Here is a 25399-nt window from a genome sequence, read left to right on the forward strand (position 1 = left end):
TTGTGGTCCCTTTATAATTTTCTTTCTTTCTCTTTTGGACTTAGGTTATGAGCAGATTTCAGTGTCATTCAATATTCCTAGAAAACGGGATTCTTAATGGCCCCGGGGAAGGACCCAGAGGAGGGCCGTGTGCCCCCCTCACAGGCCTGCTTGGCTGCTGGCCTGGGCTGGGTGTGATGTGGCATTGTTAGGGACATGGTGAGAGAGGACTCCAACCCTGTCGGTCAAGGTAAAGGTGGCCTTTCCTGGGGCTGGAGAATCCAAGTGGCTATGATTTGCCCCGTGACTTTAGACCTAGCTGGTCTGTCTTCCATTCTGGGAAATGAGCAAGTGAGCAAATGGGCTCCATCCAAGTCCTCGTGTCTAGTCATCCTGGTACAAAGGCCCTGCTTGATGGCTACCTGCAGACACAGCAATGCATTCCTTCAGTTGGTCAGTCCGACAGAGAGTGCCTACTGTGTGCAGGTGTCTGTGAGTCAACTGGACAAGAAGCCCCTGTTCTCTCCTTAGTTGTACTTCCCACAGTTCTGTCCCTCTTAACACAAAGCCCTCCCCGCCTCCCTCCTCCTGGACCCCTCAGTAGGCAGGGACTAAAGCCCAGCTGGGGGTGGGGGGCAGCTGGGGTCCCAGGAGGAGCCATTTCTGGCCTCCTCCTCCTCCCGCCAACGTCCTTGGTGGCCCTAAGACAGCTTTATGGAGGACGAATCGAGGCTGTCTCCCTCCTGGCAGGTTTATTTCTTCATTTTTCAAGCCCTGCTCTGATGTTTCCATGCCTGCTTCCCTGGTCTCCTACCCCCTCCCCCCACATGCCTCCCTTTTCTCCCCTTCTCATCTGTCAACCCAGCCAGGAGAGAGGGCCACTGGCCTCCAAGATGATTGAATTATTGGGGGGGAGACAGGCCAGGGTTTTCTGCGTGAGTGCTTTTGGCTTCCTGCCCTTGGAGAGGGGCTGAGGGAGGGGGTGTGATGGCGGCGACTGTAGGCCATGGGTTTCCCAGACAGCCCTGCTCTCCCACCTGGGCCACAGAGGAGCCCTGCTACTGATGGTGTGGGCTGGCTGAAGGCCACTGCTCTATCACCCAGCCTGGCCCTGCTCGGGCCTCAGTTTCACCTCCAGCCAAATGTGTAGGTCTCTATCCGACGCAGGAAGGAAGGCAAGACTTTAGGGCAGCTGTGACTACTTACTCACACATGAGAACTTCTGAAATATCTATTATGTCTGCTGCAGGCCAGGGACCCAGGATGAAGAAAAGAAGGGAGGCTCATTCTTATAAAGCACCTACTGTGTGCAGCAGGCACTTTCATGTGCATACCTTTATGTAAATCCCCCAACAGTAACTCAAAGACATGTAGGAACAGGTACGAGTTACTGGCCTCATTTTTACAGCTGAGAAATGTGCATGGTACAAGCTCCTCCTGCTAACCTGCAGGCTCCTGGAGGACAGGGGCTCTTTTTGGGTCTTCTCTGGCTCTCTAGGGATGGAAAAAGGCCAGACACTCAGAAGGGAGCCAATAAATGCTTGGTGAACTTGGTTCTAGTGATGTGAAATTAGAGAGGTGAAGGTACTAACCTAAGGTCACACAGCTAGAAAGAAATAGAGCCCTGCTATGCCTGGCAAACCACCTCTGCTATTCAGGTGTTGGCAGGGAGGCCTGCAGGTCTAGCTGGCATTGGCCAGCCGTATGGCTATTGTGGTGGGCTGAGAACTTGGTGGCTCCAGGTCTCATTCCCTTCCCACTGGTGTGTGTGCTTCTTCTGGTCAGGCCCCACACCCTCTCTCCAGCCTGCCTCTTCTCAAAGAGGAGGGGCTGAGAGGGGAAACCCCTCTCCCCCTGCTCTGCTCAACTCCAGCTCATGGAAATGGAAAACACATTGGCTTCATTATCCCGGACTGAATGAGCAGGGTTGCCATGGTGACAGCCATCTCAGGCCCATGAGGGGGCAGGGAAGGGGCTGGTGAGGCCGTGGCAAGTGGGGACCTGGCAGAGGGTGAGCAGGCACGCTGAGTGGACAGGCCGCAGGAACAATTGCCACTCGTGTCACCTGCCCTTGCCTTGGGCCCCCTGGCTTCAGATCACTAGCATTGGGCAGAGATAAGTAGGCAGGCCCCATCCTCCACTAACTGGCCCCTCGTCCACCTGTCCTACTGCCAGTCCATCTGTCGCTTTCCTAGAGGGGCACCGAGGGTGAAGAAGGGCCTGTGTCTCACACCATACTGGAGGTCAGGAGGGAGGGGAAAGGGGGAAGGTGGGGACCAGGAGAGGGTAGTGGGCCTGCTCCCCAGCAGAGACCAGCTGTGGGCCCCCACTGGCATGGGCTGAGGAAATGCCTGAGGATGCCAGGCTGTGCACACCCCAGCACTCCTGTGTGACCAGGATCATCGTGGTGACACTGTCCTCAAGCATAACCCTAGTAAAAGAAGTTGGGTCTCCAAATATCAAATAGGACAATAGGTGTGACAGTGGCTGTGGGGATGTCAGCAGGGAGTCCTGGCCCAGCACAGCCTATGTCTGCGAACGCCCCAGGCAGGTATCCTTGGCACCAGGCCAGAGCTGGGCCATCTCCATGGCCAGAGCCAGGTGCCCTGATGCCCAAATGGGCCCTTCTCTCCCCAGGGCCTGGGTACCACCACCTGCCCCATCGCCTGTCATGTTACCATAGGGCTTGAGTCTGAGAGCAGCACTCCTAGGCAAGCCCAGGTCCTGTCAGCCTTGTGTTCAGGCTGGTCCAAGGGAGGCTGGCAGCACCCCTTCTCCAGGCTCCTGGTGGTCTGGGAGCCCAAGCTGGCCCTCTGGAGTGGCCCCCCACAAACACTGCCTCCTCCCTCTGAGCAGGCAGCCTCAGCCATCCTTCCATGTGACCCAGAGACATTGGGGTAGCTGCCAGGGGCTCCTGCTCCAGGTTATTGAGCGCCCACAGGAGACTTTCCTTTCAGACAGGGCCAGTCGGAGAAACCCAGTGCTGTTCCCAACTGCACTTTCAACCATGACCCTATCCCTAACCCCATCGCTAGCCTCTACCCCAACCTCCTGGCCCAGCCAACTTGGGCGTGCGTCGCTGCTGTCTCACCCTAGCTTCTGTTAAAGCCATTCTGTCCACCCTGAATTCTCTTCCCTCACTGCCTACACATCGCCTCGTCCAGCCTCCTCCCACTTTCTGTTTCAAATGAGAAAGCCCAGGGCAAGAGAGGGCATGTGACTTGTTCAAGGCCACAGAGAGTTAGGGCAGGAGGACCTGGGGCATGATGTCCCTTTACCAAAAGGCCAAGCCTTCGGTTCCCTACTGAGATGAGCCAAAGGCCCACATGGCCCCGGATGGCGAGCCTAGCGCGTCTGGGGGCCAGGTTTGAGCTCCTTGTAGGCTGTTCTCAGTGAAGAGGGCCCAGGAAGAGTTCTCACAGACTGACCCCAGCCTTGCTGACCAGGCCTTAGTAAACAGAGACAGTCCTGCGGCCCCGCCCACAAATGGGCTGTGTGCCTGTAAGGAGACAGGTGGTGCACAGCCGAGCTTGGCAAACAGGGTCAGGGTGCCCGTGGCACTGCTGTGGCCTTTCCCTCCTACCCAATGGAGATGGGTACCAGGGGGACAGCAGCACAGACAGGAGAAACCCCAGCACCTCCTTGAGGCAGAGGAAATCCAGGGCTCCCAAGCATCCACTTGCCATCCCAGAGGCTCATTCTATAATGCAGAGTCCCAGGCCCTCCCAGGAAGGCTAGAGCAAGGCCCGGGAATCAGTGTGTTTGCAGCTTCCCAAACCCCAAACCCAAAGCATTGCTCGCCTTTCTCCCTCCAGAGGCCCGGCCAGCCTGCCTCAGGATCTCAGGCCCTATCCTTCTGGTTCCAGGGTCACAACCCCCTTTTGACCCTTCCTAGGCCTTGGCCTGCAGAGGGCCCTCCTCAGACCAGCCCAGGGGCCTTGTGCCCTCCCTTCCCCCTCTTTCCTCTCATCATTGTCCACCCATGCCAAAGCCCGCAGTCCCCATGGCATTTGTCCTCCGCCATTGACCTCCCCTGACTCGGCGGCTCTTTGTCCCAGGCCTGCCTTCCAGCTACCACCATGGCCACCGCCCGGCTCCCCGCCCATCTGCTGAGGGAGGCCTCTGCACAAGGCTGTCATTTTCCCTGCCTGGGATTATAGGTTTGGGGCTGAGAGAGTCTGAGCTGGAGGAGGAGGAGCCAGGACTCTTCCTGGTGCCAGGCCCAGAGACACCTCACTAGAAGGGCAGCCTCGTGTGGAATGCTTTTGGGGCCACTGTGGGGATTCCTGTAACCTGATGTCACCTCAGCTCTGTGTGTGCATGTGTACATGTGTTGTATGTGCCTGTGTGTGCTCACCTCTCAAAAGGGTCAAGGGACCTCTTGGGCTCATGGAATTTAATCCTCCCAAAAGTCCTGCAGGCAAGCCCAATCTATTTACCAGTTAGAAAAGACAAAACTCAGAAAGGGCAGTGGACTGGCCTGGGTCACACAGCAGGTTAGGGCAGAGCCAACTCGGGGGCCTCCCGCTTCCCTCCGTTGCCCTCCTTGGCCTCCCAGTGTTTCAGCCCCCTTGCCCTACCCTCGCCCACCCTCCCACTTGAGGAGGTGGGGCAGCAGGGGGATTGACTGGGTGATAACAGACCTCCGAAAGGGCCCAGGTACTGGGTGCCACCATCCAGGGGAGTGTGCTGCAGCCCCCACACCAGCTGCTAGGGGAGGTTTTGTGAGGTGAAGTTATGGGGAGACAGCATGCATCCCTTTTCTGCTCTGCCATTGCAGTGCCCTCCAGAGCTGGGTTTGTTGGGGACAGTATGAGCCAGCCACTCTAGGAGCGTGGAAGCACTGGTTCTAGGTCTGGAAAAGCCGAAAACATCTTCCAGGTTCACAGCTGTGGGAATTGGGTTGGGGTTAAACACCGATGAGATGGCCACAACCAGACCCAAACCTGGGCCCTCCTGTTGTCCCATCTGGGGAGAGTGGAAGTAGTGTGTGTATCAGAGACCAGGCCGGAGGACCCTTAATGGGTTTTGAGGATTTGAGGAAATGTGGTGGAGTGATTCCCAGCCCAGGCTCTGGAATTAGGATGCTCGTGTTTAGATCCAGGACCCAAGCCCCATAACCCCTCCCAGCCTTGCCTCTGAGGGCTGATGTGATCACATGAGACGAACTAAAACACTGAATATATATGAGAGGCACCATATGTGTTCAATAGATGTTTGTTGCTGTCCTCCTCAGTCCTGCAGGTGCCAGCGGGCTCTGCTGCCCACCAGATGAGCAGTGAGGACCAGAGCGTGAGGGCTGGCAGTGTGGGGGACCCGCTGGGGAGGGTTGGGTTACCTGTGCCTCATGGGGCTCCCCCGGGACCAGGTCACTCAGGAACCAGCGTTTCTGATGAGCAGGACCAGGCCTCCCTAGGTTGGTGGCCACTCCCATGGCTGAGCTGGCCACATAGCTGGTCGCCAGAAAGACCTCAGAGCCCACCCATGGGTGGCCTGGTCCCCAGGGTCTAGTCCAGGAGCCAGGAGTGTGAGGGAGCCGAGGCTGGGGAAGGCCTGCCTGTTCTTGGGAATTCATAGCATGTCCGCATGTCACAAGTACCTCGATAGGGAAGATTTGTAGATGAGATTTGCAATTCTGTTTTCTCGGAGGGTTATAAATCAGCCGCGTGCACACTGGATGCAGGCCTGAGGCGTGCACACACGCACGCTCACACGCACACACGAAATGCAGTTCGAGGCCTGCCTCACGTTCCCCAGGGAGGGAGAAGACGCTCTCCAGGGCTCTTTAAGCTCCAGGAAGGGGAAAACCTGGGTACCCAACTGCTGCCTGGTCTTATGCGATCTCAGAACTATCCAGAATGAAGGACTCAAGACTGGGAGACAGGATTTCCCAGTGATTAGAAAAACAGCTCATCATACAGGTGCTTTAATGACCTTGGCCCTACAGCTCACTAGCTGTGTGCCCTTGGCCATGTGGCTTACAGAGTTCTGTGCCTCAGTTTCACCATCTGTGAAATGGAGCTAATTATAGCATGTACTTTATAGGATGCTTGAGAGAATAATATGCATAGAGGGCTTGAAACAGTACAGGCACCTAGTCAGAGCTCAGGAAGGTTTGGCTATCTTCATCATCATCATCATCACATCATCATTGGTTAAGATTATACCTGGATTTGGCATCAGACCAGGGCTTGAAACCCAGCTGCCTCTTGCTAGCCGTGTGAACTTGGACATGCTACTGAGGCCCCTGTTGTTCACCTATAAAATGGACTATTTCTACCTACATTGTAGGGCTGTTCTGGGCTTTGAAGGAGATAAATAAAGCTTATAAAGGGTGCACTATCAGGCCCTCAGGACACGTCAGCCAGTGTTCCTTCTGCCTCGAGGGACTGAGGCCTCCGGTTGGGAGCCTCCAGGTGGTAGGTGGCTCTGCTCCAAAGGCCTGTCTTCCTGCGGAATGTTTAGAAGCGGGGGCGGGGGGAGTGCTCTGCAGAGGGGAGAATTCCGGGAACCTTTTGCCACCAGTGGAGTAAACCGCTTGCCAGACCTGCTCTCCTCTTCCTGCCTCTGTCACTCCTTCTACCCTTCTCCTGAGAACAGTGTCCTGAAACTGGCAGGTGTGACTCACAGCTCTGCCACTCACTCACTGGGTGGCCTTGGGCAGGTCACTTAACCCCTCATTTTCCTCCAGCAAGGGATAATTGCGCCTGCTTCAGCGAGCAACTAAAGAGCGAGTTAAATGAGATCATGTATGTGGAGCACTTAGCACAGTGCCTGGCGGCCAGATAAGTGCTCTGCAAATGTCATCACTGGCCCCCTCTGTTTCCTCTCCTCTCTTTCTCCCACTCCCTCTCACATTTGATGCACGAAAGGCATCTTCCCAGGCCAGATGTTTAAATACTTCTCTCTGGGAAGATGGGCCCTGAAATCTATGAGGCGCCACTGGAGCTACAGGAGCGAGCCTGGATGGAGGGAGGTGATTGCAGAAATTCAGACCTGCTCCTTCTGATACAGTTGCCCTGTGCCAGCCACACAAGGCTGAAGCGTGCTGGACATGAGGCTGGGCCTTGCTGGTCCATCAGCTGCCCACCTTTGCTATTCCCTCAGGGTCCTCAGGTGCTGTCAGACGCAGGCTTGCTTCCAAGCTGTTTCTGGCATTTTTACCTGTTCAACCATAAAGCCCTGGAAGGAGGTGATCTGGGGATGAGTAGCTGCTTGCACAAGTGTGGGGGGTGGAGGAGAGATGGGAGCTGGTGCCCGCATTTTTGCAGAGCGGACATTTTTGCACCCCTCCCACCCAGCTCACGGCCCCTCCTCCAAGCAGGGTGGTGAAGCCTTGGCTGGCTGGCGGTGGGTAATTGTTGGGAGCATACTAGGACAGGCCTTGGTCTCAGAGCAGAACTTTGGAGGCTGGACCTTTCTGTTCCCAGAGAAACCAGTGTGTCCCCCGGAAAGGAAACCATAGCACTTTGGCTGTTAAGACACCCCTTTCCCCCTCCAAAAAAATGAGTTCCCTCCAAAAGTGATTCCCCCTGAAACTGTCAAATCTGCATCATTCTGCCCCCTCCCTGAGCCTGCTGAAATTATAGAAAATGAAATCTGCCCCTGACCTTGTGCTTTTCACCTCTTTTTTAAACATTCCAGTGTAGCACAAGGACATGTTTTGTTTTTTTCTTATTTGTCTTCCTCCCATGCCAGCTGGGGCTCTAAGTCCTTCTCTCCTCCTGTTGACTAGAGCCAGAAAGGGAAGGACTTCCACATTTTTTTTTTTTCGTTCAGCTGTCAGCAGAAATAAAACAAGCAGGTTTATATTTGGAAAGCAGAGGGTCTCAGCCACCAGATCGCTATGTCCGGGGTAGGTCACAGCCTTTGTGTCCCCTCAAGGCAACAAGGGCTTGAAATTCCATCCTCAGATTTGCAGAGAGAGAGGAGGGTGATGGCAGCAGGCCTGTCTTGACTCACGTTGACTTTTTTTAAATGCCATTGGTGGAGCGTGGGCCCAGGCCCCAGGAAGAGACGGTTCTAGAAAAGAATCCTCTGAGCAGTCAAGGTGTGGGCAGGATCTGAATTTCTTTTCTATCCATCTTCTGATCCTGTGCAAGGGAGGCAGGAGCTTTCACCCTGTTTCGCAGACCAGGCACCAGGGCTTCAGTGGCGTTCTGAGGTTGTCTAAGGAGGAAGCGAAGTCAGGATACACAGCCAGGCCCCAGTGACCTCACGGGTTATTTTGCTAGAAGACAAAACAGGAAAGAAAGGAGGGAGAAACATGGCCAGTGTTCACTCTCAGGTCCCTGGATGCTTTGGGGGACACAGCAGAGAACGAAAAGGATGGAAAGAGACCTTGATCCAAATCCCAGGCATGCCCTTCCCCATCTTATGCTGGGGTCCCCCAGACCAGAATCCTTTCCAGGCTCCTCCCAGGCCTCCCCATGGTCAGCGTTCCCAGAGCCACTTTGTTTGTGATCTGAGCAGTTAATTTTTCACCTAGAACTGACTCTCTGTTCCGTAAGTAATTTTAAACAAATTCTGTTCCTGTCCCTGCACTTCCGTGGGGGAAAAAACAAGACCCAGCTGGGTTTTCCACTGTCCTCAGCAGACGAGGGTTTGCAGGCAGCTTGTTAGAGCACCGGGCAGCAGGGATCCAGCCCCGAGAGGGCACAGAGACCCTCTCTCAGGTCAAGCACATGGGTCCCAAGGAAGTATCTTGATGGGGCCTCAAGTCCTTGTCAGCTGCATTCTGGATTTTCAGTGGAAATTTCTTGGTGATTCCTGAAACCCTCTGTCAGATCTTGCTATTAGCATGAGGCTCTCAGAGTGTAGAGTAAACTAATGAATTACAGCATGATTACACAGCACATAATTAACTTTGTAATTAATATGCAACTGCCACTTAAGCTAAAACACTGCTTATAGAGACGTACGGTAATAGTAAATCACAGGTCAGAAATAGCACTTTGGAATTTTCAAAAGAATGAGTGTAAGCAGGGAATCACTTAAGGCAGCAGGGCGAGTTAATTAAAAAGCAGATGAATTGTGAGCATCCTGCTTCATTTCAATACCTGCTCCCTTAAGAAAGACCCCGGTGCCACCCTGCCAGGCTGACGGGCCAGGACTGGTCAAAAGGACACTGGGCATGTGGTTTTTTATTTCCAAAATAAGATAGGCCTTCCCTGCCCCATCCCAGCCCACTCCCACTTCCTGGCCCTCTGCCTAGCCACACTGTCCCTGCTGAGGACCAAGCCTCCTGGACCTCAGGGCCTGGCTTCTCCATTCCCCTTCTCCCCAAGAAGCTATGTACAGCTCAGCCCTGGTCTAGCCCCCATGGTGGGCACTGCCAGCAAGTGGGCTGGTCCCGCTTGTCTGCCTTCACCTGGATTTTAGGCTTCTGGAAGTCAGGGATGTCATCTTACTTTTTTTGTTTAACCCTTTCTTCCTCCATCCTCGTACTAGAGCATTAAAGCTAGAAAATGCCTTAGGAATCATCTCACCCAGCACCCATTTCACCAAGGCCAGAGAGTCGAGGTGCTGAGTGCCGTGATTAGACAGCGACCTGGGCCTGGCAGGAATCCTTCCACTTGTACACTGTTCTGGCCCTGCATCAGGCTGGGTGGGCCTTTGAAATTATTCAAACCCAAGTTTCAATCCAAGCAACCCCACTGCCCCACTGTGTGACCTTAGGCAAGTTACATAACCTCTCTGGGCCTGTTTTTTTTTTTTCATGTAAAGTCGGAGCACTGATGCCTACTGGATCGGTATGAGAATTAGGTGAGATAACGTGTGTGAAAGGGCCTGGTGCAGTGAGTGCTCACAGAATGCCCAGTGCCCTCTGCCATTCTCGCTGATTTAGGAGTAACAGGGAGACGAATGTCACATCTCAGCCAGCCCCATCCTTCAGGGGCTGAGCAGATGGGCCCAGAACTCAATTGTGTATCCACAGCACTTGCACATGTGCTGGCATGCTTAGGATCCCCCAGACCAGGAACCCCCTGAGGATGGACACCTCTCATCCATGTGTCCTACGTGGCAGGGCACAGCCGGTGCAGACTGGCATAGAGCATGCCTGGTGATAGCTGAGCTGAAGTGCCTCCTTCAGGACAGCCTGGGGCCCAGCTGTCTGTGGCACAGTTCTCCCAGCCCTCAGCACCAGGATGGTGCAGAAGTAGCTTGGTTTGGGGGGTGGGTGCTGGGTTTTGACGTTTGACAGATGTGTGTTTGACTCCCAGCTTTGCCATTTTCTGATCTTGGGCAAGTTCCTGAATCATTTCAGTGTTAGTTTTCCCATTTGTAGATGGTACTCATCACTTTACCTTTGGCTATATTGTTATAAAGATAATTCATGTGAAATGCCAAAGGTGCTGCCTGACACACAGTAGATTCTTAATGATGCCTGTATTGTTCTCATTGTTATTCAAACTATGAATGCAGATTTTTGAGAGCTACCCACCACCATGGCTTCAGGGAGAGAACTCTGGCCATCTGGGCCACTTTGGCCTGTGCCCGAAGGTCCAGTGGCTGTGGCAGCCCTCCTTTTAGAGTTCACGGCTTGGATGGGACAGAGAAGAGGCCAGTCTCCCCAGCCAACCTGCTCTGTGCTTCAGGTAGCTCATGGGACTTTCCAGCTCTGGCCTTTGCCCTTTCAGGAAGTGGCCTGAGTCAGCCTCCTGTGGGCCCGGAGCCGAGGGCATCCTCAGACAGGCCCCAGGCTGGTTAGGTATATGTAGGTGGTAGTGGCTTTGTAAAGCTGGCCATGATATTGGGTTCAGAGCCCAGGACCCCAGTCATGTGGGGGAGGGGTTTGAGATGTCCGCGAGGGTGCCTTGTGGCTTCCCTTCCTGCAGACACTTCAGGTTCTGGCCTCCCATCCTGACAGGCACCCCTCTCCCTGCTGTCCAGCCTTTCCACCCTGTAGCCACTCCCCTTAGGTCTGAATTTCTCCAAGTGAGTTCCTGCGAAAACTAATTCTATGGGATTTTAAAATGTGTTTAGTTAAAAAAGTGTTTTGCGATCCCGTAACTTTGGGAAAAGCCAAATTCTTTAAGTCGCTTCACAGGCGATTGTGCTTCAGTAATCTCTGGAGGAGGGAGAACCTCCAGCGTTCACCCAACTGATCTGACCAGAGAATCCTTTGTTCAGGGAGGATCTGACCTCAAGCAGCCTCGCCTTGGGTGTCCCGGCCACCGCCCTCCTTCTGCCCAGAAGAGGCAGTGCTTCCTCTCTGGTCTCCCAGCCTGCAAAACTGACACTGCCCCTCAGACATCACTGGGCATCCAGGCCGCTGACCCAGAGAGAGCCATTCTCAGCTCTCGTCCCCATCCCGCCTTCCTTCTGGAACTTTCCACCACTGGCCTTTGCCAGCAGGACGAATCCCTCCAGCTCCTCAACCTGGCATTCTGGCCAGTGGGCATGGAGCCCCTGCCACAGCCACCCATGTTCTCTGAGGCCCAGCATTGAGCTTATGAGGTAGTTCCCAGAGATGCCCATGTGAGGGTAAGTGGAGAGGGCAGCCCCGTTCCCACCCCTCCATCCAGATTACAGCCCCTTTCATTGTTGCATAAATGGAGTTTCTGCAACAACATAAGATGTTGCAATGTGTTTTTAAAAAGTTTTAAAAATAGGGTTTGAAAAAAAAAAAAGGTTGAAGATCTTAGTGTCTAGCATGGTGGCTTTTAACTTCCCTCCCCTCGCCTCAGCAAGTACCCGCTCCTCTGCCCAGTTTCCTCCTGCCTATGATGGAGATGATAAGGCCCACCTGGGCCCTGTGCAGAGCCAACGAGTGCTTCCTACTCACTACCTCACTCAACGAGCACAGCAGCCTGTGAAGCAGGCACTATTTTTATTGCTTCCGGTTTACAGATGGGGAACCCGAGGCATGCAGAGGGCAGCAATGTGTCCCAGCTTACGGAAGCTAGAGTGGCAGAGTCAGGATTGGAACCCAGGCAGCCTGGTGTCCTTAACCGCCAAGCCGTACCACCCATGTCAGATGAGGTGATAACGGGTCAAATGAGGTTAGGACACCAGTGCTTTGTAAACTGCAGAATGCCTTGCATAGTTAAACCATCAAGTCAGCATGCAGCTTTGGAGCACCTAGTGTGAGGTTTTGTCTCAGGAGACATCAGGAAGTGTGTTTTCAGGTTGCCTGTGGAGTGCCCAGATTGTCCCTGGAGGGTTCCAGGGATGAGGCCACGATTTCCAACCTGGGGCGGGGGTGGGGGGTGGGGGCAGTCGCCTCACACCCAGAGGCTCCCTGAGTGCAGTCCAGGTGACAAGCAGGGTGATGGCCACCAGATCTAGCTGACTCATGACACCCGCTCCTCACTCCACCACACACTCTCCCCCCCCCCCATAACATGGGGCCTTCTGGAGAGGTGGGGTGGGAGGGGAACTTGTGGTGTCACTGTGCCAGCCTCAGCCTAGCTGGGATGGTGAAAATTTCCACACAGAGCCATGGGGACCTCGTAATTCTTTTGCAGGGGAAACCACAGGGGTTACCCAGTGGGAGCAGAACCCCTGCCCTCTTCAGGCTTGGCACAGACTGCCACAGTCACCCTCTCCTACCCCAGCCCCACCTTTAGGCTGCTGGGAGCTTCACAGGGCAAGCCCTGCATATCTGGGCTGTCCATGGCCACAGGCCTGGCCTGGGCAGGCATCTGCAGGGGATACGTAGCCACGGTGAGTGGCAGAGAGAGCCGAGAAGTTCAGGGCAGCCTGGCTGTGCGCTCTGGTCTCCCTCCACTCCCACCTCTGCCTCATCTGTAAACAGGCCTGAGCAGATCCCCAGTTCCCTTCCAGATCTAAACCAGGAGGACTTTTTTTTCTTTTCATCTTCTTAGCTCAGGTAAATAAATACCTGCTTTCTGATGTTTTCGTTTCCCTAATTTCTTGTTTTTTGAGAAATTAGAAACAAAATCTGACAGTGAGTTCATAGCAATTAACTAAAGGAGAAGGCATATACAGTTAGTAAAAATAAAAGCCCAGGCTTGGGAGGAACAGCTGCTATCCTAGGACAGCCATACTTCCCTATGTGACTAGGCAGAAAGCGTCTACCCACTCTGAGCCTCAGTTTTCTCATGTGTAAAATGGGCTAGTACTTATCTGCAACCTGCCATGAGGCTGTGATATAAGGTTGCTGAAGCACGGCTAGCTCACCTGAGTGGGCTATATGTGGGCTCTCAGGAGGAGCCTGGCTCAGACTCTCAGTTTAGCAGAAAGGGCACAGCCAGGAATCGGGACATCTTCATGCAGAACTCTGCTCATGCCTTGGCTGGCTGGTGACTTAGACTAAGCCCTCTTCTCTCTGGGCCTCTGTTTACTTTTCTTTCAAAGACGGGCTGCCCAGAGGTTTCTTCTCATGTGTCTATACCAGGTAGTTAAGAATGGCTGGGCAGAAGGGTATGTGGAAGGTGGGCTAGGCACGTCCAGACTCATTGGGAAGAGAGTGGTGGCTGATCAGCCATGCCTGCCATGGACGCAGGAGGTTGGGGTGGTGTCCAAGCCCTGGGTCCTTAAGGGCTCTTCTAGGTCTGACTCTCTCTGGGGCATGTCGTTGGCCCTGCGCCTGTCTGGACCTCCTACTAAATCCCGGATGGGTGGATTTGGAGCCTTGAGGAGCTGGGGGTAAGGAGGAGGCAGTGGGGGGAACACCCCTTTGTCTCTAGAGCCAGAGCACTAAGAATATCTACACCAAGAAGAGGATATTTGCAACTTTCTAGAGGGCACCAGCTGGTAGTTAGGACACCTGGCTCCATCTCCAGCCTCGTCTCACCCCATGTCCTCCAGGGGCCCTCAGGGAACTGTTCCCATCCTCCTTCCTCACTTCAATGGCAGGTGGGCAGCGAGCCTTTGAAATCATAGACAAGAGCCTCAAGACAAAGCCAGGTCAGGGCCACTGCATGAGCACTGCTGTCCTGAGGAAAGCTGGGGCCCAGGCTCAGTGCCCAGCAGCATCAGGCAGGACTGTGACCCCCCGTCTCTGCACCGTCCTCAGCACCCCACAACATTGACAGTTACGTTGCTCACGGGCAGGGCAGCTGGGGCCAGGGAAGAAAGTGTCTAGTTGAAGAAGGTCTGTCACATTCTCAGGGAGAGCGTGATGCAGGAAAACATCATGGGCATTGTAATCAGACCTGAGTTCCAACCCTGGTACTGCCACTTCTCAGTAGTGTGACCTTGAGCAAGACATTGGACCTCTCTGAGCCTCAGTTTCCTCATCTGTAGTATGGTAACAGTAATTGGAACATCCCAGTAGACTTCTGAGGCTTAAAGTAAGGCGATATAAATAAAGAACCTAGTGGCTGGCACATATAGGTTCAATAGTTGTTTAGTTTCCCTTCCCACTCGGAGGAGACAAAAAGCAGGGGCACAGCCTTGGAGGGTGACTGTCCAGGGCTGCATTTGGTGACCTTGTCTAGAGCTCCAGCGGGCTCTTTCACTTTTGGGTAGAGAAGCTGCTGGAGGAAGCTCACGCTGAGGTCGGAGATTTGGAGTACCACCAGAGGGTGGCGGGAGGGTTTGGCCTCAAGGGCATGGCAGGCGTCACATGCCCCGAGCACAGCTGGGATTCCCAGCCCCGTGTGGGTCAAGCCAGTAGACTGGCACCTTTGTCAGGGCAATAACAGCACATCCTCTCCCAAGTCAGTTGTCCTCCCTCTGGATTGACTTTCATGTCCCAGAACAGGCTCAGACATGGCAGTGTGGGTCCGGTCCTCAGGAAGCCCCCACTCTAAAAAACACCAAGGGTACATTATGTTATCCCACTGACCGCCATTGACAGTGGGTGTTCCTCTAGGCAAGGGTGGGTGCTGGGAGACCGGGTCATGGAGAGAAGTGGGTCCACCTTTCCAGGAGCTCTGAGTGTCAAGCCAAAGTATTTGAACTCTGGCCAGGAGGTATGCAGCCTTGTCAAGTCTTGGCACGGGGCACTGCCCGAGTCGAGAGAGGAACTGGATTTGGAAGAGCTGGTGTCCAGACCAGGATTGCCCTTTTCAGAACACTGTCCCCTAAGTGACTTCACTTAGTCAGCTCTTCAGCCCAGTGGGGTAGTGAGGGGAGGCACCTTCCTGTTTGACAGTTGAGGACACAGACTCAGGGAGATGAAGTGGCCTCTTACAAACTCAAACAGCCAGGAAGGTCTGACTCTCAGGGCCCATCCCCTACCAAGGGCCCACACCTTTTTCAAGGCCTCAATGTGGCCCGAGGGCCCGTTGTAGCTGCCTGGCCGAGTGGGAGCAGCTGGTCCTAGGCGACTGCCCGGAGCTGCCTCTTGCCTCCCTCTCCCCGTCTCATCCCTGTCCCTCTGCCCTTCCCTGACTTCCCTGGGATAGGGCACAGTCACGCTCCTCTGCCTGCCTGTGTTTCAGCAGCCTCCTCTTCCTCTGACTGCAGACAGCATGCCTGGGGCAGGCTCTAGGGTTGGGAGTGGGGGAGTCACACGCTATGTGACCACCAGAAGCTCCTGCACCTCTCTGAGCCTCTGCTCCTTCACCCTGAAGATGAGGAGGGCATTGGACTATGTCAGTGCTTCCCTAACGTCAGCCACTTTCATCCCATTTATACTAGGCTTAAAATGATGCTTTAAACGACTTACATCTGCCATTGCTCCCTAATTTAACCTTATCCCAAATAATAATATCCACCAACTCAGCAGTGATCATTGTTCTAGTCCAAATACTTCACTATGAGTATGTAAAAGGTTTGCCCATGGGCCACCTGAAATCATTCTTGTTCCTCTGGTGGTACGTGTATCACTGTTTGGGAACCCTGGAGCCTCTCCCAGTCCCAGGACCCTCTGATTAGGGTTCGGTCCTGGGGTTTTCTGCTCTTACCACTCTCAGTCACGATGGCAGTCTATCCACCCGTCCATCCATCCATCTAATGAGCATTGCCGATGACCTGCTGGGTACCGGGCCCCAGGCTAAACTCTGGGAATACATAACCAGATGACATCCCAGCTGATGGGGGAGATGGATGCAGAGATATACCACTGTCTAGTACCGTCAAGATGGGGTGTGTGACAGAGACACTGAGGACATAGGAATAGAAGTAAGTGGCCTTGCTGGGGGAAACCAACAAAGAGGGTGACTGACAGTTGAACCAGGCCTTGATGGATGAAGGGGCCAGGTATTTGGGGCTGAAGGGAAGAGGCAGACATGGAGGTGTGTTCTCTGTCTCAGAGCACAGTCCAGGAGACAGAGCAACTCTTCGTGGAAGACAGGGTACAACTGGAAGGGGTAGAAGGTGGAGGCCAGGCCAAGAAGAACCCAGACTGATGCTGACGTGTTCAGGGTTGGCAGGTCACTGCTGACCCCGGGGCCCACGATATCTGCCCCTCTGACAGTCTGAGAGCTGGTAAAGGGGCTAGCCGGGATCGGTCCCCTAGGCCCCCCGGATCTCCCATCAGGCTGAGCAGTGGGCAGGTCCCAAGCTCACTGGCCTTGGTGATGTCTTGGAACGCAGCTTCTGCTCTGCAGGTTGTGGGTACAGGCCCTCCACCCCCTCTGCCAGCACCGCTCGCCCCAGGGGACCTGAGCTGCAGATGTGCATGGTGATTGAATCATTTCTGCACACCACTGCTCACACAGCTCCCCTGGGGACCCCGCCACTTGCCTGTGCAAGCTGTCATGAGATGTGTGTGCTCAAGTGCATCTGTGCCAGCACTTGAGTATGTGCACATACCTAGTCTTAAGTATGCATAGGGGGACATAATGTATGTGAGTGTGCACATATGTAAGCAAAACCTCTGCCCCAGGTGCGTGTGTGTTAAGTGGACTAGTTAACTTGTTTGGCCTCAAAAGTGAAAAATAAAACACACTGGTGATAGTACAGCTGATGTTGGCCTGCCACCCTGGGCAGCTACCTCCAGGGCTCCATCCATCCATCCACATTTCCATGGGGCAGCTAAGAACACCCTGCTCTCCTTGTTAGAGAGGAGCCCACCTGAGGGCCGTGGGCTTCCCCCAACCTTTCAGACCAGGAGACATGCTTCCAGGGAGCCCTGAGACAACCTGGGGCCCAACAGCCAGATGGGTTCCAGGCCCACTCGGCCCTTGTCTCCCTCTGTGTCCTAACCATCTCTCAGTCCCTGCCTCTGATCCTGCCCCGTGAGGGCACAAGACCAGGCGGTTCCCAGGTGCCCTTTCAGCTCTCAGCATTCTAGTCTCTGAGCAGCCCTGTGTGCATAATAGCAGCTAACTTTCCTGGAGCGCATCTTAGGCATAGCTAAGGTAAACTTGGCCAGCACTGTGCTAGATGCTGAGAAGCGTAAAATGGAAGATTGGCCCTTCAAGAGCTCAACCAGGAGTTGGGAAGACTGGCTAATCCAGATGTCACCATCAGTCAGAAAACTTACATGTGTGCAGTTAAGCCAAGTGAGCATAAGATGCAAAGACAAGTACATGCCTGAGAAAGGGGCAGCATTTGCAGTCTTAGGTTCCCTTGCAACGGCGTCTCTGCAGTAGTTTCCTAGGCCTGCCGACAGACTTGCTTTGCAATCTGAAAGCCAAGTATTCTGCACTTGACGAGATGGACTTTTCCAAACAGCTGGCGCTCCTGACACAGAAATCGTAAGATGTTGGAGTTTAAAGGGCAAACTGAGGCCTGGAGGAGTGTGGAAGAGCAGGGTCCCCTTCAGGCCCCCCAAGCTGACTAGCTTTGCATCTCCTACAAGCTCCAGTCTGCTCAGACCAAGAGAGAGGGCGAGGGGCCAAAGGGCGTGGGGGGCTTGACCATTTCGGCCAAGAGGCAGATGGAGCTGGAAGGGCTGGGGTCAGGAGTGCGCCTCGTGCCAGACCAACAGTGCTCTCCAGCTGAGAGGGAGCGCCGAGGTGGTCACTGGAGCTGCAGCCACGGAGGATTTATAGACTTGTAAAAGCTTATAGGAATCCAGTCTCCAAGGAGGGAGTCAGCGGTGGCCAAGCAGTGCTCCCGCGGCGGAGGGCGACCTCTGCTGGCCACTGAACACACGCCACTTCGCCGCACCGGCCAGCATGCCAGGAGCCCAGTAACACAGAGATAGCCTTGGAAGCAAGTAGATGGATTTGGGCAGTTTGGGTGAAATCAGGGGCACATCTCTTTGGGCCCAGTCACAACCTGGGGTGGGGACTTCCAGGAGGCTGTGACCTCCAGTCTTGGTCGAGTGGAAAGAACAATATATTAACAGTTAGAAAGGCAGAAAGTTTGGATCTCAGCCCAACACCTTCCCTGCTGTGTGGCCCTGGGCAAGTCACACCACCTCCCTGAGACTTTTAGGACTAAGTAAATTAGCAATGCACAGGACCTGAGCTGGTACCTGCACATAGCAGGTGCAGAGCGAATGGAATATCCCAGACCACCCCTCAGTGCGCTACCTCTCTCATGCCCCCTTCAGCTTACCCCTCCTCTCTCCATGCCTGGGACTCTTCACCTTCCAGGCCCTGACCCCTCTTCTGCAGGGGCTGGAGCTGCCAGCCCCATCTGTTCCTGATGTAAATAACCCCGACTTTTCATTGATCTCAGAAGTTTAAAAATGCCACCTCACCTGTGAGTGCCTCCTTAACCAGCCAGACATTTGTCCTTTCGTTATAGATTAAGACACACATGACACACAATTATGATCTGTGATGTGTCTCCTCTGCTAGCTGCCACCCACCCTCCGGGTCTCACAGGTGTCCCAGCCCCAGCCATTGATTTCTTGGTTTCTACAACATGGAGTGCTAGCCTGGGAGCAAAACCCTCTGGGACCTGGACCCAGCTCAGGAGTGCTGTGTGGCCTTGGAGAAACTACTGTGGGCCTCAGGCTACCCCCCAAAAAACCAGCTGAACTGTTAGTTTGGTGCAAGATCTCAAAGCATCTTTGGCTATTGATATTTTGAGAATCTTTGAATACAGAAACCATCTCAGTCCAGCCACAGGATTGCCATGAGCCAGCATGGGGACTGACCTTGAACAGTTCTGTACCAACTCCCCACCCCCTGCTTTTTTGTTTGCTTTCTAAAGTGAGACCTGTGCCCACCCCCCACCTCTGGGCCTGCAGGTGACTGCCTGGGTGGATCTGGACAACTGGTGCCTGCTAGGGGCTTCCCTGGGTGGGCTGAGCACTCCCAGACTCCAGAAATGATCTACCAGTCATTCAACAGATATTTTATCAAGGCCCCACTAGGTCACTGACCCTAGACAAAATGCTATGCGCATCCTGGGCAAAGTTCCTACTTAGAGATAGAGCCTTGTGAGACCATCTAATCCCTCTCCTTACCATCCTGCTCTACAAATGGGAAAATGAAGGTCTGGAAAGCCAGAAAACCTTTCTCAATGCCTCTCTGCATGGGAGCACTCATGCTCACTGCAGTGAAGGCTGGCCCCAGGAGAGTCCCAAATCTCCACCGTGCAGGTTTCTCACCCTCTGGGCACTTAGGACTGTCACCAGTGCCCCCTCTTGGCCACTTGGGCCACCACAGGCCCTTTGTCCTGGTTGGCTACAGCCTGAGGACGGGGGATGGAGGCCTGCATAGGCCTGGGATTTCTTTGTACTTTCCAGGCTCCTCCTGAGCTGACTCAGGCCTTTGCTTAATGGGTCCCTTCTGCTGGCTGGAAACTACACTCTTTAACTGGGACCCTGGCAGCCAGTGTTCACCCATGCCCAGGGTCGGGGCTGTGGGGCCTGGGAGACCACCAGGGTCCCTTCGATTCAAATGGGGTCTGACATCAGACACCAAGGTGGCGTCACTGAAGGTGGCTCTGACTTGCTCCCACCCTGGGCACTCCCATGTTCCTGCTAACCGCACCATGATTTGTGCTGGCTGAGGCCCTGTGCAGGTAAACTCAGCCCCTGCTTGGGGGACCTATGGGTGTAGCAAGGGGAGTAACACCGTCATCGCTTCCTTCTCCCTCAACACACATGCCTACAACACCACAGCAGCCTCCTGGAAGGACCCCTGAGCTCCCCAGTACCTTTGCAAAAGTTTACACTGTTGTGGGAAAACCAGGATTCTGGGTCCAGCTGCTAGTCTAACCGCTGACTCAGTTTCCTCATCTGTAAAGTGGGGAAATAGTAACAGTGTCGATCTGTTCCCAGTACCTGGACCCGCACCTGACTTATAGGAGAAGCACAACAAATAGTCACCTGAAAGGTGACCTGGAGTGAATACGAGCTTGGACCATGGGTTAGTTGTTTGAACATAAGAAAATTATTTCGTTTGAATCTCCACATGCCCCATAAATCTAGCATAGGATTGGCACAGTATGGATATTGAGAAGAATTTACTGGGTGAGTTAGAAGTACGCATGGATGGGCAAGTGAAGACTTAAGATGTATGTGGATGGATGCGTGGGTAGGTGGATGGATGGATGGATGGACTAACGTTTAGATGGATAAAGATGAATGGAGAAGTTGGATATCGGGGTGTATAAATGTGTGATAGGGGAGGTGAATGGAAGGACGGTTGGCAGGGTGAGGATGGAAGAAGTACATATGGGGCACTCCCCGCATTTTTACCTTTTGTTACCGGAGAACTCCCAGATAAAGTGAACCTGGAAAGCGCCTATCAAATGTATAAATGCCTAAGTGACCCAGTCACTCTACTTCTAAGAGTATGTTTTTTAGATTAATTCACACATGGATGATGTGGCCAATATAAAAGGTGGTCTGTACTACAACATTGTTTGCAGTAATGAAATTTGGAGACAGCTTCAGGCTCCATTACTCAGGCTAGAGTATAGCCCCCTGAGCAGAAGGGTCTTGTCTTAGAACAGGCCTCAGGCCTTAGAACAGCACCCGGCAGGGGTAGACATTCAAATGTTAGTTGGATAAGTGATTCATCTGCACCTTGGAATACTGTGTAGCCATTAAAAAATGAAAAGTCTCTTTATGTCCTTATGGCAATAAACTTTGAGACATTATTAAGAGGGGGAAAAAGCAGGATTTAGATAGTGTGTATACAGTGCTTTTATTTTGTGGTGTGTGTGTGTGTTTTGTTTTGTTTTAAGGATTTTTATTGGGGAATTGGGGAGATGGGAACAGTGCTGGGGAATTGGGGGAAGGAGAACAGACAAGTTGCTGTCGTTTTGTTCTTCAGTCTAGTTGTGGAGGACGTTGCTTCACTGGCCCAAGTTGGCACCATCATTGCACTCTTCCCGGGCGAGGCACATCAGTCGCCGGCTTCTGGACAGCCGCTCACAGCGGCTGTTGGCTACACATGGTAGCCCATGGCAACCCACTACCACAGGGGCTGCTGCCTACGCTGTCGCTGGCGACTCATGGCATCCCAGCTCCAGGTTGAGCTGTTGTTCAGCATCTTAGCTGTGGAGGGCAGTGTCACTGGCCCTCATATGTGGGATCCGAACCGGGGCCCTCTGGCGTCCCAAGCCAGTTCTTAACCATCGCGCCACTCAGCCGGCCTGTGTGTGTGTGTTTTAAGGGATGGCAGAGGAGAGTACACATAAATATTTGCTTCTCTAAGGTGAGCCCCTTGGAAGGAGACTGATGACTGGTTATCCCAGGAATGGCGCCTGAGGACTGGGGACAGGGCCAGCATGTCAGCGGTACCCTTGTGAACGGTCTCATTTTTGAACCATTGCAAATAGGTTGCCTTTTCAAGCACAACTGGAACAATAAGAAATGCCTTAAAGGAGCTGCTAGTAAAGGACTCCTCGAGGAGGAACAGGGCTTTCTTCCTAAGGCTGGGCCCAGGCATGCTGTTGGTTCCCGCGGTGAGGGCGCTTGTCTAGGACATGGAAGCAGACAGGCATAAGGACACAGCTCAGGCTCCTACCAGCCGTGTGGACTTGGCAGATCTCTGGACCTCAGTTTCCTCACTTGTCAAAGAGATCATTCTAGTCTTACAGAGTAAGAAGGAGGAAGAAGAGAATTCAGGGGCCCAGCATAGAGAAAGTACTCAGTAAATGGGGCCTTGGGTGATGATGAGGGACCTTTCAGGGGGCGGTGTCTCAGGATAGCAGAGCAGGCCAGGGGCCCTAAGCCTGTTCAGCACTCTGTTGTCTGACCCATATGTCTGCAGCCTGAAATGCCCCCTGGGTTGTGGGAGGGCAAACCCAGCCAGCAGTGGGCAGACTTCTGCTTTGGCCCAAGGACCTGGGTGCACTAGAGCGAAACGCGCTCTCCTCTCTCTCTCTGCCTCCTCTCTGCCTTTACCGCCGTGGCCGCCCTGGAGAGGCCTGCAGGCTCCAGGGTGTTTCTGGAGCTGAGGCAGCCTCCTCCACTTCACTACCTGGGAGGAAGCGGCAGTCAAACTAATGTCCCCAAGCCCCCCGCCCATTCCGGAAGAGTGAGCCTGGTGACCAGGACATCCAGATACCTAGACCAGTGAGCCGTGGGCCGGCAGCCAGACCCCTGGGTCCTGGTTGGGCTCTGATCCTGGCTGACTATGCCACCCTGAGTAACTCCCTTCCTCTCAGTGAGCCTCAGTTTCCTTACCTGGAAAATGGGGTCGTGCTAATTGCCTCCCTCCTTTCCCAGGAGGGCAAAGTGGAAAAATTGAATTGTGAATGGTTTGTAAAGTGTGAAGAAACTCTAAAGTATGGGGGATTTGAGGCAGCACGTGGCACCCGTGACAGGATGCTGCACTTACCCCATGCGTGCAGTAAAGGTCATCACAGGGGAAGATCCCCCACGTACGCACGTGCGCACGCGTGCGCGCGCGCACGCGCACGCGCGCACACACACACACACACACACACACACACACACAAAAAACACTTGTATCTGAGTGTGCAGTTCAGCGTCTTGTAGTGGACATGCCTGCCCAGTGCTCACATTAGCCTCCACAGAGAACACCCAGGAGTACCCTGCCCTCAGTCCCGTTGGGGCTCCCCAGGGCCAAGTGTGGGGAAGGGCTGGCTGAGCACCTGGGGTCATGGTTCCTCCCGCCAGCACAGGGCCGCCTGAGGCAGAGACCACTATGGTTTGCAAAGGGCCCTGGAACTTGCCAGGAGCCGCTGGGGCCAGTAGGTTGGTGTTGGGGTCAGAGGGTAGCTGTGAGGCTGGCAGGCCTTGCACAACCCCAGTGATACCCAGTCTCCTGTCTCTTCACAGGCTGGACAACGTTCATGGCTCTCGGGTAGAACCCAGCGAAACGGCCAGAATGAATTCTATGGACAGGCACATCCAGCAGACCAATGACCGACTGCAGTGCATCAAGCAGGTGGGTGTGTGGCCTGGGCTCACTCCTCTTCCCCTGCCCGGCAGCTGGCGAATCCAGGGCAGTAGGGGTGCCGGCCTGTGCTGTAGCTGGGCATCTGGGGCGCTGGGTGTAGGTAATGATGGGCATGAGCCTCCTGCCTAGGGCTCCCTGACCACCCACCTCAGGAGAATGTTGCTGGCACGGACCATCCTAACACTGGGATCACACACACTTGGGTTCAAATGCTAGCTCTGCCCTGTCCCCTCTCCCTGCCTTCCCAGCTGTGTGACTTTGGGCCAGTGTCATGCCCTCTCTGGTCTCTGCTGTGCACGTTGGGCTGTTGTGAAAATGCAATCAAGTGCCTAATCTACTTTCCAGACCTAAGCCCCTACGCCTCTGTTCTAGAGATTCTCTATAAATAAACAGAAAAGAAAATATCTTGGGAAATTAGATCATGTTACAGAAAAAGAAACAGAGAGGGGAAGGGAGTCGCCTGAACTCACACAGCCCAGCCCCACTGGTGCTGGTGGGGCCTGCCCCCCAGAGAGTGGCAAGCTCCCCCTCCTGCTGATGCTCATACCAAGCTCAAGAGGCTGTTCACCTGCCAGCAACCCATCTGGGTTGTTTAGTGGTGGGCAACATTCATAGTGGGCTCAGAGGTCCCCACTTTAAGAAGCTCGGTTAAACCTGAACAGGCGGGTGCCCCCCAGTGGTGGTCAGGAGGGATGTGCCCACCCTCTGGGCTCAGGCCCGCTGCAGCCCATGTGGCAGTGGCAGTGCACAGACTCCAGGAAGGAGCAGATATGGTAGAAGGAGTGTGGGCTTTGACATCAAACAGACCAGGGCCAAATCCTCACTCCTCCATGTCCCCACAGTATGCTGTCCTTTTGTTTCTCTGAGTCTCAGTTTCCCCACTTGTCAAATGGGGACATTAAGGCTAACCTCATAGGATAGTGTGAGGATTTTATGGGTGAAGCACATAGCTCAGTCCTGGCACGTGGAGGCAAGGGAGATGAGCTAGTGGTGGCAGGGCTTTATCCTCGGTGTCTCAGCGATAGGAGGGGAGTGCTGGGGCGAGGCCCCTGGCTTAGGCAGGTTTAGCAGGAAGCTCAGGTAACCAGCATGGGCCACTGGACTCAGGACCTCAGCCCACAGCCCCACCCCCATGCAGCGTGTCCTCCCTGAGAGCCACGGCTCAGCGGAGCTGAGGCTCGTCCCTGGGAGTGAGGGATGTGTGTCCTCTCATTAGCATCAAGCAGAGCAATCTCGGAAGCCTGTGCAGTCTGAGGAGAGGAAATTGAAGAAGACTTGTTACAGATTGAACTCAGCCCGAACAGCTCTCCCAAACGCCAATTACGCCCCTGTTCACGGTCACAGAATAGAAACCAGACGTGCGCTGCCTCCTCCCCTGCCTTCCCTCCTCCTCCTCTGCAGGGCTCTCTCCCAGCTCTGCCTTTGACCCAGTTTCTCCCGCTCATGAGGGATCCGCTGTCAGTGGCCTCCACCCCACCCCCCCAACAATACAGCCATGCCCCCGGTGCATGAGCCTCTGTGTGCCAGGTGCACAGCAGCTCCTGAGACCGGCTCACAATTTGCCGCCCCTCCCCACGCCTGGCCCTGCATCACCAGGAATCAGAGTGCCCTTTACTCCCAGGAGTCCTGCCCTCTTGAAGCATGTCACACCGAGCTCAGATTTACTGGTCATGAACCCAAGTCCAGCCCTCAGTAGCTACCTGACCTTGATTAAGCTGCCACTTTATCTCACTCTGTCTGTGAAATGGGCATGCCCGATGCATGCCCAGCCAGTGAGTGGGAGGCCGCTGGAAGGCCAGGGATCACCTCAGCTGCTGTCCCCAGCCTGCCCCGCACACCATGTGCCTGCACACATACATGGAGCTCTCCGTTTGGGCCAGACAGAGGCGCATTTGTGAGGGTGAGCGGGCTGTCCAGATGCCCCCCAAGCCATCCAGAGCTCCCTGCAGCCTCCAAGCCCCACTCCTGCACCTCTGATCAGACACAACTCGGCGCTGACGTCTGTCTGCTCCCCAGCTGCCCCAGAGAGTGACCGCGGCTGGCTGAAGTCTGTTGATTCTCAGACATCTTGTATCCTAATTAGAAGAGAAAGGCAAGCAGGTCTGCATGCCCTGAGGATGACGGATGTGTCGGCTATGCCTACCTCTGGCTGGTGGGGCTGTGGCTCCCATCAGGGGCCTGACAGCCTCCAGCCTCGACTCTTGTCCCTGACTCACTTCTACAGCATGGTCTTCCCTCCTCCACACCCACCCTGGTTCTAGCCACTGCTACACTTGCCA

General features: G+C 54.3%; 1 protein-coding gene across 6 annotated transcripts in view; it reads left to right on the forward strand.

Moving 5' to 3' along the window:
* Positions 1–25399, forward strand: part of ZMIZ1 (zinc finger MIZ-type containing 1) — a 233806-nt gene that overhangs the window by 102908 nt on the left and 105499 nt on the right. For all 6 annotated transcript variants that reach the window (XM_019626021.1, XM_019626027.1, XM_019626025.1 and 3 more), the window contains one exon: positions 23000–23108. In XM_019626021.1, the coding sequence (XP_019481566.1) occupies positions 23049–23108 (60 nt within the window). In that variant the 5' untranslated portion in view covers positions 23000–23048. The remainder of the gene's footprint in view (positions 1–22999; positions 23109–25399) is intronic.

The sequence above is a fragment of the Hipposideros armiger genome, unplaced genomic scaffold (assembly GCF_001890085.2).
Source record: "Hipposideros armiger isolate ML-2016 unplaced genomic scaffold, ASM189008v1 scaffold_652, whole genome shotgun sequence".
Classification (NCBI taxonomy): domain Eukaryota; kingdom Metazoa; phylum Chordata; class Mammalia; order Chiroptera; family Hipposideridae; genus Hipposideros; species Hipposideros armiger.